Source organism: Girardinichthys multiradiatus, chromosome 20 (genome assembly GCF_021462225.1).
Source record: "Girardinichthys multiradiatus isolate DD_20200921_A chromosome 20, DD_fGirMul_XY1, whole genome shotgun sequence".
Lineage (NCBI taxonomy): Eukaryota > Metazoa > Chordata > Actinopteri > Cyprinodontiformes > Goodeidae > Girardinichthys > Girardinichthys multiradiatus.
Genome location: NC_061812.1, coordinates 28,177,686 through 28,195,994, shown reverse-complemented (window position 1 = coordinate 28,195,994; position 18,309 = coordinate 28,177,686). Strand labels below are relative to the sequence as shown.

At 40.0% G+C, this 18,309-nt stretch overlaps 2 protein-coding genes across 2 annotated transcripts; one reads left to right on the top strand and one right to left on the bottom strand.

Moving 5' to 3' along the window:
* Positions 1-1,256: 1,256 nt before the first annotated feature.
* LOC124857099 (protein transport protein Sec61 subunit alpha-like 1) lies at positions 1,257-8,934 on the bottom strand. The gene is made up of 12 exons (XM_047348216.1): positions 8,799-8,934; positions 8,157-8,224; positions 7,960-8,025; positions 7,316-7,394; positions 7,102-7,233; positions 6,911-7,020; positions 6,190-6,343; positions 5,921-6,081; positions 5,637-5,834; positions 4,338-4,529; positions 4,168-4,244; positions 1,257-2,372 (listed from the first exon to the last, which is right to left on the bottom strand). Exons 1-12 carry the CDS (start codon positions 8,803-8,805, stop codon positions 2,186-2,188), a joined length of 1,431 nt encoding a protein of 476 aa, XP_047204172.1. The 5' UTR covers positions 8,806-8,934; the 3' UTR covers positions 1,257-2,185.
* A 172-nt stretch (positions 8,935-9,106) lies between these two features.
* Positions 9,107-11,191, top strand: LOC124857100. The gene is made up of 3 exons (XM_047348217.1): positions 9,107-9,568; positions 10,297-10,453; positions 10,542-11,191. Exons 1-3 carry the CDS (start codon positions 9,436-9,438, stop codon positions 10,960-10,962), a joined length of 711 nt encoding a protein of 236 aa, XP_047204173.1. The 5' UTR covers positions 9,107-9,435; the 3' UTR covers positions 10,963-11,191.
* The last annotated feature ends 7,118 nt before the right edge of the window (positions 11,192-18,309 follow it).

Below are 18,309 nucleotides of genomic sequence, written 5' to 3'. Positions count from 1 at the left end.
CTCTATGGGGTTCAGGTCAGGAGAGTTGGCAGGCCAATTGAGCACAGTGATACCATGGTCAGTACACCATTTACCAGTGGTTTTGGCACTGTGAGCAGGTGCCAGGTCATGCTGAAAAATGAAATCTTCATCTCCATAAAGCTTTTCAGCAAATGGAAGCATGAAGTGCTCCAAAATCTCCTGATAGCTAGCTGCATTGACCCTGCCCTTGATAAAACACAGTGGACCAACACCAGCAGCTGACACGGCACCCCAGACCATCACTGACTGTGGGTACTTGACACTGGACTTCTGGCATTTTGGCATTTCCTTCTCCCCAGTCTTCCTCCAGACTCTGGCACCTTGATTTCCGAATGACATGCAGAATTTGCTTTCATCCGAAAAAAGTACTTTGGACCACTGAGCAACAGTCCAGTGCTGCTTCTCTGTAGCCCAGGTCAGGCGCTTCTGCCGCTGTTTCTGGTTCAAAAGTGGCTTGACCTGGGGAATGCGGCACCTGTAGCCCATTTCCTGCACACGCCTGTGCACGGTGGCTCTGGATGTTTCTACTCCAGACTCAGTCCACTGCTTCCGCAGGTCCCCCAAGGTCTGGAATCGGCCCTTCTCCACAATCTTCCTCAGGGTCCGGTCACCTCTTCTCGTTGTGCAGCGTTTTCTGCCACACTTTTTCCTTCCCACAGTCTTCCCACTGAGGTGCCTTGATACAGCACTCTGGGAACAGCCTATTTGTTCAGAAATTTCTTTCTGTGTCTTACCCTCTTGCTTGAGGGTGTCAATAGTGGCCTTCTGGACAGCAGTCAGGTCGGCAGTCTTACCCATGATTGGGGTTTTGAGTGATAAACCAGGCTGGGAGTTTTAAAGGCCTCAGGAATCTTTTGCAGGTGTTTAGAGTTAACTCGTTGATTCAGATGATTAGGTTCATAGCTCGTTTAGAGACCCTTTTAATGATATGCTAATTTTGTGAGATAGGAATTTTGGGTTTTCATGAGCTGTATGCCAAAATCATCTGTATTAAGACAATAAAAGACCTGAAATATTTCAGTTAGTGTGCAATGAATCTAAAATATATGAATGTTAAATTTTCATCATTACATTATGGAAAATAATTAACTTTATCACAATATGCTAATATTTTGAGAAGGACCTGTAATCAAAATATAAAACCCCTCCAAATATCTCTCAATACAACAGCTGCTCAAGGTTTTCATATCCTGCATCAAGAAATGTTAATATTTAATTATACACGGGACAGCATATTAAAATTGAAAAATACTTTTTCACAAAAGTCTCTTTTATTCAGAAGGATTTTTTAAACAAGTTTGTTCTGAAATGTGTTTTTTTTTTTTTTACATATTCAAAGACTTTATCTTACACTTAAGACAGATTCAACATTATTCAATGTGTGGTCTATGTACAGAAACATAACGTTTGTCTGAAAAAGCTATGGGAAGTGGGGAACATTTTAAAAACAAAACAAAAAAAATCCCCAGGTGTGGCTAACAGGAATGTATGAGGTGTGAGTTAATACTGCGTATCCCTGGGAATGCCACACATTAGAACAAGAACCAACCCTTAGGTTAAAGCACTCCTCCTGAGGCTGGAACCCAATGTGAGCTCTGAGGCCTCAGCTCTAACTCGAGGTCACACAAAGGAACATTTACAGTACTCGACTCAGCATTTGACGCACCAGCTTCTGGTCCACACCTTAACCTGATCAGCAGGTTAAATTAAAAATAACTCAGCTGACAGTAAAGGTTTAACCTAAAACATCACGAAGCACACAGCAGGCAGCTGACTGCCATCCTCCTCATCAAGTATGCCTGCATACTGAAGCGTTCACTCCTCAGTCTCGGGGAAAACAAAGATAAAAAAATAAAATAAAATAAAAGAGACTTCTGCCAGAAGCCTTTCAGAAAATCTTGGTTTTAATCTGGAGATCTGATGATGTTCTGATGAAATGGTGTCCTCTTCATCCCTCTGGGACTTCTGAGGAGCGAGTAAATGGTGTGAAAGTCAGCATGTAGTTTCCCCACATCATCCCATTTCGGCTGATATTCCTGAAAGTTCCTCAAATGTCTTTAAACACCTGAGCTGATACAGTTCATGAATATAAAAAAAAAAAAAACAACAGCAACACAGAAGAGCCTAATAAAAGCTGGCAGAAGATGGCAGGATCACAGCTTTTTCAGAAGAACATGGCTGACATGCTGCCTACTTCACTTTGTTCTTTCACAAAGATTTCAAAGTACTGATAGATGATTGTGACAGCCAGCAGGATACCGGTGCCAGAGCCAATGGCACCAAGGAAATCTGCCATCACCGATAAACCACCGATGCAAAGTCCACCAAAGGCAGCAGCGGTTGGAATGTACCTAAAAGAAGAAGATTTTGGGGAAATTTACAATGTTGAACAATAACAAGTGCTGTCAGAAGTAATTAAAAGGTAAAATGGTAAATGGCTTGTACTTGTATATAGCTTTATCAAATCTCCAGAGATCCCAAAGTGCTTCACACTACATTCAGTCATTCACACACTGACAGTGGTGAGTTATACTGTAGCCACAGCTTCCCTGGGGCGCACTGACAGAAGTGAGGCTGCCATACACAGGTGCCACCGAGCCCTCTGACCCCCCATCAGTAGGCAAGGCGGGTGAAGTGTCTTGCCCAAGCACACAACGACAGAGACAGACGTAGCGGGGACTCGAACCGGCAGCCCACCGGTTACAAGACGAATCCCTGCCACCATCTTCATGGTCGTCCCAATTAAACATGAGGGTACAACCAGTCAGATGCTTCAGAAAGTTATCATGCCGTTAAAAGTAATTCTGTGCTTCTAATAATTTAACTGACCTGTTCTTTTAACTTCAATGATATTTATTTAACCAACCATTTAGGCAAGCACCTCTAAGCAAGTTGTAAAGACACCATACACTATTGCGGCCATTAACAAGCTTCTGAGAGATATTTGACCACTCTTCTTACCAGAACTGTTGGAGGTTATTTACCTTTCATGGTTTCCTGACACTTAGTTTTTAAGCATGATACCACAGAATAGTTGAGGTCAGAGCCATTCGAGAAGCTTAATGTCGGCCTGGTTTTTCCATTCCTAAAGAGGCTTTGACGTGTACATGGAACGATGTCCTGTTGGAAAACCAAACTGTGTGCAGGTTTCAACCAACTGCCTGTTGATTTCAATCAAGTTGCAAAATGTGGAGATTGAAGTTCTTTCTATCCGACAAATATCACTATCAATGAAACAGCCCCACAGCATGGTGCTACCACCACCGTGCCTGGTAGCACAGTGTTTTAAAGGTCTGAAAATCCTTGAGTCCTCCATAGATTATTCTCAGTTACTGTGGCAAACAACTGAAACTAAATATTTCAGCAGAGGTCATTTGGCTTGTTTGTGTGGGCAGCTGTAAATGTCTTCCAAGCTTGAAGGTGTCACTTTTGAAACAGGCTCCTCTCAGTCGATGGTGGTGTAAAACTGGCTTTAAGTACAGTGACACTGGTGTTCTAGTATTTTTTTTAGTTCATGGAAAGCTTGAGGCTCTGTGATTCTGACAATTTACCTTCATCTAGGGGGGGCAGTTTGGGTCTTCTGATCATACAACCAAATACGTTGTACCTACAATTGTAACAACTCATGATATTGGAATTAACATTTGTTCAGAAATGGCTCCAAAAGATTTTCTTCAATTCTTTCCTAGATCCCTACAGAGTTTCTTTTGACTTTCTTTTTGTTCTGAGTCTTGGTCAATCCAATCAGTGCTGTCAAAAATGTCAAATCCCAAAGAGACCATGAGCTGCATTAAAACATGATCACTAACCAGAAATTAATAGGCATTAGCAAGTTAAAATACATCCAGCATTTTCAGCACCACCTATTAAAATATTCAGATTAATCCTCGTATATATTATATAAACATTATTAAGGCTGTATTTTGGAGAATCGTTCAACTTTTGAAAGAGAACAGTTCAAATAAATCATTAGAAGTCCAACACTGATTTGAGATTCATTTCCAAGAAGCACATTTACATTTCTGAGTTTAACTGTAGGGACATTAGTGAGGAATAGTACAGTTGACTGCAGTCAACTGAAGACGGTTCAGGTTTGGTTTGTGAGGTCGATGAAAAACATAAATAAATACCATTAACAGTCTGTACCTGTTTAGTTCATGAACCATTGAGGTTTCTCTGTGGCCTCTCATCACCATCTGCTGCTCCTTCAGTTGCTTTGCTACCTGGATGGTGAGGAAGAGCAGAGCTTGAACACCTTGCCTCTTTGAAAACAAACCCACACCATCACCACTTGACAGACTGCAGCCATGACTTACATCTTTTGCAGAAGAGCCTGAAACTTCAATCCAGGTTTTGGAGAAAAAGGCACATGAGCCGAGCATGAAAAAGATGTAAATGACTGCGTGGACCGGGTCGTCGAGAACAGAAGTAAAAGACTCCGGTGGAGAGAAGTAGTAGCAAAGTCCTCCGACTGGATAGGCACGGGCTGGTCCACCTGTTGATGTGTCCTGTAATCATGAGCAGGTAAAGAATATTTTATTAAAGAACAACCAAGTTTAACTACTGCCACCCAGACTCTAAAGAATGTTAAAGTGATTTATGGCTGGATTCGGACTTTAAACAGTCTGGACTTATACAAGCGATTTAAGTATGAACATAAACAGACACCATGTAGCAGCTTCAAGGGTACGAGGCGCTCCATGCTCATTATAAAGACAAGGAGATGTTCTTGGAGGCATCTCTATTAACATGATAAAAGTTTATTTTTAATTTTTAGCTTCTAACAGGAAAAAACAATAATGTAACCATCCTCTCCAATTTAGGCACACAGATAAATTAATGAGGTGTCTCTCACACAGATTTTCCATGTAACTCAGTGATGAGATGCCGCTAACACAGCCATCCTGATCATTTTTTCATTTTCTCCAGGAATTTGTTTGGTTGAGACTTTGTGGTTTCATGGTCTCCATCTGTATTTTAGAAACCTAACCTGCTTGTTAAGTTTTTACAGCAGCTAAGTAGTGAGTGACCTTTGTGATACTGAAAATCCTGAACTGAAATTTGAGTTACCACAATAAGCCACTAAATCCTGTTTTGTATTGAAGGTCTTGTGTCTTCAGAGAAACTCTGTGCACAATTCTTATTGACAGTCTGCTAAAACAACGGTGAATCTGACAAGCAGGCATAATAAGAACATGTAAAGACCTTAAAGAAAAAACCAAAACAGACTGCAGAATCCAACTTAAATTAAATAAAGGATGGATCAGTGCCACATTTGTAGAAATATCCTACTTTCACACCCAGATAAGGCTAATGTCACAATGTTTCATCCTGAACTTCCTCATCATTCAGTTATTTGGAGCTCAGATTTTTTTCAGGATTACCCTGTCAAGTTTTATCTTTCAGCTTTTGGGTAATAAATATTGTTTCTTCATTTATTTTACGAGATGTGTGCATTATAATTAACATTTAAACTCGTATATTCCAGAGATTAACCCGTTACATTTTAATTTCCACTAAGAACTGTGTGCTTTAAAGTAATGTTAAAGACAAACCAAATATTAAATTAAGGTTTTGTGCTTAAAACTAAACGCATTTAATACTCATGTACTTACAGACCATGTTCCAAGGAGATTAACCAGGAAATTCCCACTGAAGCGTGTGGAAAGCATCTGGGAGATAACATACAGGTTGGAGACCAAAGCAGACTGCAAGATGATGGGAATGTTGGAGGTATAGAAAAGCTTGATGGGGTATGTGTTATACTGGCCACGGTAGCGAGCTGATTTGATGGGCAGATCCACTCTGAATCCCTGTGTGAAGATTGAATATTTTTGTTTAGACAAGGCTTCCTTTCTAATGTAATACTAGTCAATCAAACAGCAGGAAAGCAACACACCTGAAAGTATATAACTACAGCAAAGACAAACACTGTGGCAATGAGGTTCATGAGGTTGGGGAGGTTCTGCCTGTAGAAGGCCTCCCTTAGAGCCCGCACTTTGTCGGTCCTTGTGGCGAGCAGGTGAAAAAGAGCAATGACTGCTCCCTCAAATTCTGTGCCTGAAACACAAAATTACATTTCTGTCACTTACTAAGAATAGAGAACTACGTTTGACAACAACCAACATGTGCACATTTAACAAATCAGGACACAATATGGTTGCTTACCTCTTCCTGTGTTCACAGTGGTGGGACTAAAGGCCTTCCAGACAATGGTCTCACAGATGTTGGTGGCAATGAACAGGGAGATTCCTGAACCGAGACCATAGCCCTTCTGGAGCAATTCATCCAGGAGCAGCACAATCATCCCTGCTACAAACAGCTACAAAGAAACACAACCAATCCAGTCAGGTGGAAATCAGCTAATGGAGCTGTGCAAAAATGGTTCTTATTTGCAATCAACTCACATTTCTTTAGAGAATCTAAACAGTTTCTTTATGCAATTTCTTAGTTCTGATAGAAGCATTGCATGCCAGTCTAATGCAAAAGTGTTTATAACACTTGAACATTTTCACATTTTGTTACTTTATGACAACAAATTTCATTGGGTCATATTGGGAATTTATTTTAAAAGTTCTATCTGCCTTCTCAAAGCAATTAGTTGCAATGAATATTGTTTAGGAGTATCAGAGTAAAGAGGGATGAATGCAAATGCACACTGCGCTTTTCAGATATTTTATTTGGACCAAATTTTAATACACTGAAATCTCAGGTTATAATGTGACAAAGGGTAGAAAAAAACGTAACTTTGCAAGACACCTGCATGGTAACTTCTACTCTAAAAATGTCATTGCTAGTCTAAACTAAGAACTAATGTATTATGCACATTATTATTTAGAACTGCTTTAATCAGTCAAGACACGCTTAGATGAATTGTTTGCATTCTTACCTGAATGATAATGAGCAGACAGATCCCTGCACCCATCTCTGATGGATCTCCATACATGCCAGTCATCACATAAACAATGGCCTGGCCGATGGTGATGATCATCCCAAACACTGAAAGCATTAAAAAGGTTACGAAAAAAACCTAGCTACAAATTATTTTTTTTAGAATACATCCAGGTCAGTGTTTCATACATTTCTGAGCTCCATTAAAGAGGGCTCTGTCCTTTGGGGTGTCTCCAACTTCAATGAGCTTAGCTCCAGCCAGCAGCTGCATTATCAGGCCTGAGGTGACTATAGGCGAGATACCCAACTCCATCAGAGTACCTAGATGAATATAAGCTTGTTAGCTCATCTCTGCAGGACTTTAGTCATATTTTATTTTGCTTGGCATGTGTTTGACAGATACCTCTATTTGAAGCCATAATGACTCTCATCCAGTAGAATGGATCTGCAGAGTCCGACGACATTATGCCAAAGAGGGGAATCTGAAGCAACAGAGTTCATAAAAAAGACTTCATTAGTTCTGGGTAAATAATGTTAAAATAACTTCATTTCCTAACTTTAATTTTTGACATACAATAAGGGGAAGATATTACCATTTGCCACTGAACAAACTAGGGGTTTATTTTTAATATTTTATATAGAATTGAATAAATCTCAAATTTGGCTATGTAAAAAGAAAAAGAAACCTAAATAAAAGTACTTTAGAATCTTTTATTAGGAAAGTTAATCGTTAACAGAGGGGAAAAAAACTGCCAAATAGCACAACTGATTAAAGAAAATCCCTCCTTTTACAATAACTGGATTTTGGGGAACTCTCGTTATAAATGCAAATTGTCTACAAATGGGGCTATAAAGGGGGAAATATATTGAAGCAAAAATAACTAGTTTATCAAATATTAATATAAGTAACTACATAGAAATTAACTAGTTATCTTTAGAATCAAAGGTTACATTATAAAAATAACAGCAAACCAGCATAGAGAGCAGCAGCCATTTACAATCTTTTACATAATAAGTGTTAAATACTGAAAGCATTTTTTCACTAACCTGGCAACACACAAGAAAGATGAAGAGAGTTATTGCAGTCCATAGCATCTTTTCTCTGAACTGGATCTGTTGGATATACACATTGTTAGGAGTTACAAAAAGAGGACGCAGCATAAACCAGGATAAAGGTAATTTAACAACATGAAAATTATAACACTGTAAATGAAAAATTGTTTTAAAAAAAATTAAATATTCACCTTTCTCTCAGGCTTTTGGATCTCTGGCAGCACTGCACAGAACGGCTTTATCACCTCCAAGAATTTAACTGGAAACAAGCAAACGTAAGTGTTTTTTAATGGGAAAATAGGTTGGGATAAATAGGACGTGGCATTGAGAAGGAGGCGGACTCAATGGGAATTTCAATAGACAAAATACATATGTCATAAACTTAATTACTGCGGTGCTTCTGGCAGTTTTACAGCTATTCCTCGGTCCCACTAGTTTGTAGTAATATATTTTAAAGACAGTGAGATAAAGATAACAGCGGCTCTGTTATGCGTCGTCATCACTAGACTGTCGGTGTCTTTGAATGAGTGGTTAGCTCAATGAAGGTTTCAAGCTAACTCGGTCTACACTGGCAGCGTTAAAAGGAAGAGAAAAGTAAGAAATTTGGTTTCAACATACTAGCCGAACACTGAACTGATTTCACAAAGAAGCTTTTGTGAGAATGTTTTATAACGGTACAAAAGCAGCAATTCACACGCTAGCTAGCAATGGGCTAACGTGAACCCTAAGAGAGTACGCTAACTAAGTTAGAAAACAGATTAAACAACGCGAGGTTTCCGTCAGACACTATAGGAATCAGTCTTATAAAGATTCATTTCAAAAGTAGTACTCACTGCCCATGATGTCTTAACAATAGACGTATATCCTTTTTTTCCCCAGAGAAAATCAGCTCGGAGTGAATCTCAATGAGTGACTGAGCCACCGGGAGAAGGAGGAAAGAGACACGTCACCGTTACAGACACGAAGCTCAGAGATTTAAAGAGACAGCGTCGATTTTAGCGACTTCAGCGTAAACTGCATTCATCGCTGGCTTCAGGGATTGTTCTCATTGGGTTAAAGGATCAAGGTTATGTTAGTGAGGGTTTCTATCTCTCTTTAAAACGGAAGTACTATAACTGCACTCCCCGAAAACACACGGCATCCGTTTTGGCATACCATCCAACCAAGAAATAGGTGGAATGGCGTCCGTATCAATTAGAACATGTTGAAGGGAGCGGGGCCCCGCAGACCGCTTGCGATTCTCCGTGAGTGCATGTTGGACTGTCTGAGATAGACCAGGGGTCTATTTTGGTTGGGTCTATGCTACAATTTGACTGAAATGTCATGAATGAGACAAGGAGACAAGATGGCAAAGTAAAGCATATCCGGTTTAGGGAAAATACAAACTAAAATGATCAAATCACAAGGTAAACATGATGCAATTTCCTATTGAATTGGTTAGCAAATAGTTTCGCCTGATTTATTACCAAGATGGACGACGAGCAATTGATTGTGGAAGTAGAAAACAGAACTGTCTTATATGACACAACGCACCCTTTCTACAAAGACAACAGCCGGAAGGAAAAAGCATGGATGGAGATAGCAGGCACTTTGGGAATTAGTGGTGAGTATGAAATGCTGCGTTTAAAATGTGTTAGTTAGTGTTAAATATGATTTTTTTTTTATTGATTTAAATATTGTTAAACTACTTGTATTATTTCAACAGCTGTAATTTTTATGAAATGTACTTACTCATATTGGTGCATTGGTACATAATATGTTAGTTTCACAATGTAACTGTGTATTAAGTAAATGCATTGTTAAAATATTCTCACAGAACCTAAACGAAGCTTGTTTATAAACTTTGACAATAGTCAAATAGTAAGATTCATGTTGAAGTTGTGTCCCTGCCCCCACTGTACTTCATTGTGCAGTAGGCTGGAGCACAATGGGGGCAGGGGCACAACTTCAACAACAGGAACAGAATGTTTGAAGTGCTAAACCACACTAATTCAGAAATTTGTGAAATTTAAGTAAGATTAAAACAAATAAAATGAAGATATTGATTTGTAGCAAAAATCATAACTTCCCAAATATAAAAAAAACATTTAAATTTTTTTATGCAGTACAATATTTACAAAGAATATGCACAAAAGTGAACCAAAAAATGCAAATACACCTGTGCCAAAACATGTCACAGGTGGCACACTTGTGGTTGCAAGTTAAAGCGGCAAAGAAAAATCCTCCACCTAGCTAAGAAAGAACACCATCCTTGCCCTTAAGAATCTGCAGTTAAATATCCTCCTGGTCTGGGTTAGATTCTTCTGTAATTTATATGTCAATTTTTTGTAGCTGATCTATGCAAGAATAGATGGAGAAATCTTCGCGACCTGTTTGTCAGATACAACAAAAAAACTCAACTCCAAAGTGGATCAGGTGGGGCGCCACAAAAGGAATGGAAGTACCAAGGCATCATGTGCTTTTTACAGCCATTCCTGCAGCCAAGACAGTGAGTAAACAGTTTAAACCATAATAAAATAAAGTTTCTAAATGTATAATTTACTCCGTTTTACTTCAATCACTGTGTCTTGTTGCAGTTCAAAGAGCAGCCTTCGTCCCACACCCACTGTAGATTTAGAGCTGGGGGGAACTGAGACACCTCTATCACTGGCTGACACAGAGGAGCGAGCCAGCACGCCGAGCAGCACTTATTCGACACCATCAACCTCTGGTGAAGGGAAAAAGAGGTCCCGTAGCCCCAGAGAAACCCCATCAAGAAGACTAGCCACAAAAAAGAAGAGCACAGGGACACTAATGGAGGACCGCATAATGTGTCTTCTAGAAAGCCCCACTCCAATAAACACTCATGAAGAGTCATATCACTTTGCTCTCAGCACAGTCCCCATATTGACTAAACTGAGTAGTCCAAGAAGGCGGAGAGCAAAGAGAGAAATCATGCGTGTCCTGGATGATCTCACAGATGAACAGGAGGAGGAACGTGGAAGTGCTCAGGCTTAGCAAGAGCAGCACATAATGTACTTCTTGAAAATCTATGGTGTAAATAACTAGTTGATAACAAACTTTATTATTGGAACAAACAACCATTTCTAGAGAACAACTATCAATTTACCGGTCGGTCTACGTTCCTACCCTCACCTATGGCCATGAACTTTGGGTCATGACCGAAAGAACGAGATCCCGGATACAAGTGGCTGAAATGAGCTTCCTCCGTAGGGTGAACTCCCTTAGAGATAGGGTGAGGAGCTCGGCCATCCGGGAGGGGCTTGGAGTAGAGCCTCTGCTCCTCCACATCGAGAGGAGCCAGTTGAGGTGGCTCGGGCATCTATACCGGATGCCTCCTGGACGCCTTCCTGGGGAGGTGTTCCAGGCACGTCCCACCGGGAGGAGGCCCAGGGGACGGCCCAGGACACGCTGGAGGGACTATGTCTCTCGGCTGGCCTGGGAACGCCTTGGGCTCCCCCTGGAGGAACTGGAGGAGGTGTCTGGAGAGAGGGACGTCTGGGCGTCTCTGTTGAGTCTGCTGCCCCCGCGACCCGGTCCCGGATAAGCGGAAGACGACGACGACGAACTATCAAGGACCAGAAGTGCCACAATCCAATAAACAATGTTTTAATAATTTGTTTTATATATGTGATATTTGAAACTGAATTAACTAAATGATAAAATATCTATGATTATATTGTGTTGATAATTTCTTGAATACACAACTAATACACCAAATCAATAATATTTTGTTCATTATGTATTAAAATTATGTTAAACTTTTTCAGTTAATTTACTCTTGTGCTGCAAACGAAAATAAAAAAATCAAATGACAGTCGCTCATTATAAAGGCATAAGCCATCAAATTGGTTAACCTGGAGCCAGGTTACTGGCTTATTACTTTTGTAAGTTGACCTTGTGTGCCCTGAGAGGCACCTTTAAATCAAATGTGTTATTATTAATAATCTGCATAGCAAATCATTTGAAGACCAACACATTGTCTAGATCAGTATTTAGGTCAACGCACTGAATTTGTTGGGCTGGCAAAATTATTTCATGATTTACTACAATCCAGGACAAACAATTATCAAAACATTTAAAGATGTATAAATGAATTAATTTATTTGACTTTAAATTATCACATATACAGGGGTTGGACAATGAAACTGAAACACCTGTCATTTTAGTGTGGGAGGTTTCATGGCTAAATTGGACCAGCCTGGTAGCCAGTCTTCATTGATTGCACATTGCACCAGTAAGAGCAGAGTGTGAAGGTTCAATTAGCAGGGTAAGAGCACAGTTTTGCTCAAAATATTGAAATGCACATAACATTATGAGTGACATACCAGAGTTCAAAAGAGGACAAATTGTTGGTCCACGTCTTGCTGGCGCATCTGTGACCAAGACAGCAAGTCTTTGTGATGTATCAAGAGCCACGGTATCCAGGGTAATGTCAGCATACCACCAAGAAGGACGAACCACATCCAACAGGATTAACTGTGGACGCAAGAGGAAGCTGTCTGAAAGGGATGTTCGGGTGTTATCCCGGATTGTATCTAAAAAACATAAAACCACGGCTGCCCAAATCACGGCAGAATTAAATGTGCACCTCAACTCTCCTGTTTCCACCAGAACTGTCCGTCGGGATCTCCACAGGGTCAATATACACGGCCGGGCTGCTATAGCCAAACCTTTGGTCATTCATGCCAATGCCAAACGTCGGTTTCAATGGTGCAAGGAGCGCAAATCTTGGGCTGTGGACAATGTGAAACATGTATTGTTCTCTGATGAGTCCATCTTTACTGTTTTCCCCAAATCCGGGAGAGTTACGGTGTGGAGAAGCCCCAAAGAAGCGTACCACCCAGACTGTTGCATGCCCAGAGTGAAGCATGGGGGTGGATCAGTGATGGTTTGGGCTGCCATATATACAGGGGTATATATATATATATATATATATATATTTTTTTTTACATTTTTGGTGGACACACAGCCTCAACACTGTGTCCACCAGGGAGCAGAAGAGACCAGAAAATGATCCAGCCCTGGTCTGTGACTCAGTAAGTTAATGAAACTGTCAACACACACACAGATTAAAGGGTTGACAAAATACCTGCTACAGTTTTTTATTTCAATAGAAGACAGCAGGTTGTTACCCTGCAGTTCAAACACCTTCAGTTGTAAGCTCTGAAGATTGATACATTATATATTTGTTCTGAACAGGTGCATGTTGAAGTTATATGCAACATAGAGTTGCATTAGCAGTTGAACAGCTGAAGAAGCAATGCATCACAAGTAACAACATTCTTCCCCTGACATGTAAGAGAGTCCCAGTTGCAGAGAGAAGAACATCTCTTCATCTTGTGAAGAAGTCAGAAAAAGAATCCCAATTTTAGTTTTAATATATTCCATTTGCACAACTTTATTTTTCATGAATAAATTCAGTGTTAGATTCCTATTTACATGTTACATTCTCTCCAGATGTGTTAAAAAGTGGGTTTGTGTTTTGAAACAAAACAGATTAAAATAAAGAAAAAATACATAGAATTATAATAGAATGGTGTCTAACTAAAATAAACAAGTCCTTCTCCCCAACGTGTTTGGCTTCAAATAAATTTTTTGTTCCTTTCAATGTTTCTTTTTTTGTGCATTCTTTTTAGCTTTCTATGAAATTTGAAGTAGGAGACAAGGCCTTGGTCCATGGAAGGACCCAGTACATTTCTAATACAGGTGTAACACAGGCCGAGTATCAGACACCAACCTTTTTCAGAGAACATTCAGTTCTCAGATTTTTGAGAACTCCTTGTTAAAACAAGGAGCCTGTTCCAGCCCAAAATGCAATAAAAGAAGTTTAACCTAATGTAAAACGTAAATTGGTGAATCTATGTTTGATTACTCTGTGGCTTTCCTCAAGGACCCGAATGTGTGACACAAAAAAACAAAAGTTTGGAATTGAAATTTAAATTACAGAACTGAAGTTAAAGTGAAAGCTGTCAAACTGAATTTTCAGTACAATAAAATACATTTTCTGAGTAAATTAATGTAGTTTCAAAGCATTAAATTCAGTTTTCACTTTGTGAAAACCAATGCATTTAATGTCAGCCAGTCCGTCAGTCAGTCAGCCATTTTCTACTGCTTCTTAGGCTAGTGGGTCACGGGGACTGCTGGAGATAGGCACCAGCTTCCCTGCGACCCCCGCATTTAAGTTCAAATTCTGCAAATTGCTCAGATTTAGTCTGAGCAATTCAAATTAAGTTTCTGATGGCACACCTTTCTACCCATAGTATTTGTTTGGACATGTGTCAAACTCCCTTTTCTTTCTCTTCAGAGCTAAAAGTAAAGCATGTTTTACAAGTTTCCAAACTATTTGAGTCATAACTTTATTGTCAGAGGAACTGGTGAGCAAAGCAGATACTGAGCCCAGCTATCACATGGGCATAACCAGCATCATATCAGTCGTAAGACACAACAACACACAATCTGGCATGGACTTTAGCCTTCAAGGGGTTTTTAAATAAAAAGTTGTTTTGCAAACAGCATATTTTGGATCTTTCCAAAGAAGTGCCAGTCCAAAGCACTAAGGTGTCATAGTCATAGTAAGATTACGGAAAATGTGGGTTAATCTCATTTCTGTATTCAACTAGAAAATTCCTGATAAAATGTTTATGGTGCTGGCTACTTGGGGCCAACCAGCCAGTACCATAATTAAAGTTTTGTTGCTTAGTTAAGCCCAAAATATTTTCATATTTGGGCTTCAAACCTCATTAGAAGTATGGAACCTATGTTTGTGTTAATTATATATAGTCAGTCAGTCATTTTCTACTGCTTATTCCATAGTGGGTCGCAGGGGAGCTGGTGCCTATCTCCAGCAGTCTATGGGCAAGAGGCGGGGTACACCCTGGACAGGTCACCAGTCCATCGCAGGGCAACACACAAACAACCATGCACACACTCATTCATACACCTAAGGGCAATTTAGATTGACCAATTAACCTAACAGGCATGTCTTTGGACTGTGGGAGGAAGCTGGAGTACCCAGTGAGAACCCACGCATGCACAGGGAGAACATGCAAACTCCATGCAGAAAGACCCCTGGCCGGGAATTGAACCCAGGACCTTCTTGCTGCAAGGCAACAGTGCTACCAACTGTGCCACCGTGCAGCCCTAATTATATATATATCTATCTATATATATATAGATATATCTATCTATATATATATATAGATATATCTATCTATCTAGCTATATAGATATAGGTATATAGATATAGGTATATATATATATATATATATATATATATATATATATATATATATATATATATATATATATATATATATATATATATATATATATATATATATATATATATTGCATTTAAGATGAAAAACATTCTTTGTAGAACTCCTAAAGTGACATAGTTTTAGCTTTACCTGGTTCAAAAGGAGCGTCCAACTTACATGTTATCCCTATGTAGAGGCGCGTTCAGGAGCGGAGCGGCGCGAGGCGGTGCGAAGGAGACGACGCGGTGCGGAAGGTGCGCCGAGCGAAGCGAGAGCGATGGATGAAATGAAAAATCTGAACTTTTTCCTAAATTCGCGTCAACCAATCAGGGACTGAATGTGGCTTTGACGTAGGGTGAAAGACCGCAGCGGAGAAGAAGCGGTTGTCAGTGAAGATGGAGGACCAGATCATAGTAGCGGTGTGAGGCAAGCCAGAGTTGTATGACTCAACTAATTACTTTTACCGAGACAAGTACAGAAAGGACCTGGCCTGGTTATGTTTAGGCACAAATATCTTATATTTAGGAGATGTGGACATTAAAAATCGGCTGTTTTTTTATTGAGCTGAGATTTATTTACTCACTGAAGACAGATGGACAGGCGTTCAGCAGCGGGAATACAGCGCCGGAAGTTGGTGTCCCGGAGGCCGATTCGTCTCCCAACGCGGGACAGCAGATCTTCGAACTGGGTCCTGGATAGACGGAAGTACCGCTGAAATCAACCGTCATCCAGACGCAGCTCCTGGAGTAGGTGGTGGTAATCTCCGAACTGTTGCGGTCCCTGAAGAATCTGGTGAACCCAGGGATGTCGACGTCGGTGGCGTTTCTCGGCTCTCCACAGGTAAAACACCGTAATTAGGTCCGTAAAATTCATGTCCGCCATGTTCAGTTGAAACCAGCAAGCAGCAGATAGAAGCTCCTCCTATTTGATGACGCGGCGAAGCGTTGCCGCTTGTTGCCATTTAGCAACGCGGAGTTCACGCATGTGAAGCAAGCAACAGCACACAAATGACGCGAAATATTCGCAGAATCCGCGTTCGGTGTGAACGCAGCATTACACTAGTAACAGCAGCTTATATGCTATTAGCTATATTGCTAACATTAGCTTAAATGCAAGCTTTAGTATCTAAGCTGTCATTAGCAAACATTATGTACTATGCTGCATTTAGGTAATGTGTAAGGTAGAGTCAGCTAAAACGTTACCAATAAATTGTTAACTAATAGCAACTAACACTAGCTGTTATGTTAACAACAATTTATAAGTCATCATTATCTAAAATGCTAACACCAATTTAAATGTGAACTTTAGCGTGTTTTTATAGGTTGCCTTAGCCAAGCTTGGGGCTCATGCCAAGTCACTAAAATTAACCTAACCCATATACCAAGAGCCAGCTGTGATATTAGGGAATGAGCAGCCGTTAACAGAAGTGACTGTCGAGGAGTGGATAACTGCTGTAGGCTACTCGGTCGTCATGACCTCCAGTTGAAGAAGGGCGAGATTTCTGGATGCAGGCTGTTAGAGGTCAGGCGTGTCATTTCCCAACACCAGCTTAAACAGAACTTTCAGTAAACCTGCTTAGTAAGACCTTTCAGGTTTAGGGAAGTCCGGACCCATTGGATGGAGAGCCGGATTGAGCAATCCCCTTAGAAATAGGGAAGTAGGAGGGAGGGGTTGGCTCATTGGACAACGAAACCATCGATAGCAAACATTATCTCCTATTCTGAATTTAGGTAATATGCAAGCCCTCGCTATAATGCTAGCATACCCTAAAATCCTTCCAATAGCATGTAAACTATCAGCACCAGATATGCTAACAGCAGCTATGCTATTATTAGCTAAAATGTTAAGGTAATGCAATACAGTACTTTCCATTCATTGCCATTGTAGGTACCAACATATCACAATTGAAAGTTTTGCTATTATGTCACCACCCCACCTCAAGTCGAACAATTTTTACTCACCTTGGCTGGGAGTGCTACACCTCTTTGTTGTATTTCACCATTTAATTTTTTTATAACTAATGTGAGGAATGAAACCAAAATAAAGCATTACTGAACAATGTATGTTTCACCTTTTTCTTAATTTCTTGTGATTTGTGGCATGACATTATTTTCAACCGACAGGGATATAAATTGCTCAGAAAATCAGAAAAAAACATGTATCCAAATTATCACTTGTTTCAATCTAACTTTTAAGAGTACAGTTAACATAAACCCCCTGAATACATTATTACAGGCTTACACTGAAACTCTGATTTTGTAGTTTTTTATTTTCCTTTCTTTTGTCCTCTTACATTTAGCCTACTTGAATCATTTTGTTCCTTAAAATTCACCTGCTGTTATTTGTTAAAAGTGATCAATTAGATAGATTGAAACCACCCTGTTTCCATCAGTGACATTAAAAGCACAGCATCTGAGTCTAATTAATGCTGTTTTGTTTATTTTTTTGCATCTGGATATGTGAAGCAAGCAGATGATCAGACTTGTGGAGTAAATAAATAAGTGGGCATGGTGGTAAAAGGAGCGAATCAGACTCTCCAAAGAATAATTTCTAATGTTAACAGGCTAATACTATGTTCCCTGTCATGTACCTTACTGTACCCATCGTGTTGAACGTATGGTTCTTGGAAATGGGTAATGGGGGTGGGGGTACAAGATCACAAGATCACCGTGAGAGTCAGTCAGAAATGACCTCGGCAGAATGCTATTGAGTCATGACAAGCTTGTTTAGACTTCCCTCTCTGACCTTTCACTACCCATGCACTTCATTGTTTTATAAATCCACTAAAAAGTCATGTTTAAGTTATCTTTTGTGATGATGAAGGTGAAGGTTTACCCAGCCTTTACTGCTCTGAATTTGCAGGTGAGTCATTTGATTTGTTAACAATCCAAACAAAAAGCATTTCCCTCATGTTCATGACTCAGCATGACCGGCAAAGGTCAGGGGTTCTTGTTCGTAGGTTTTAACTGGGGGGGGGGGGGGTTAATTGTCCCAGGAGTCCTCTACAGTGGTTTCCAGCCAGAGATACAGCTTGTCCTCGAACTCAAGCTGGAGATTACATAAAGTAAAGTAAAAAGTCTTA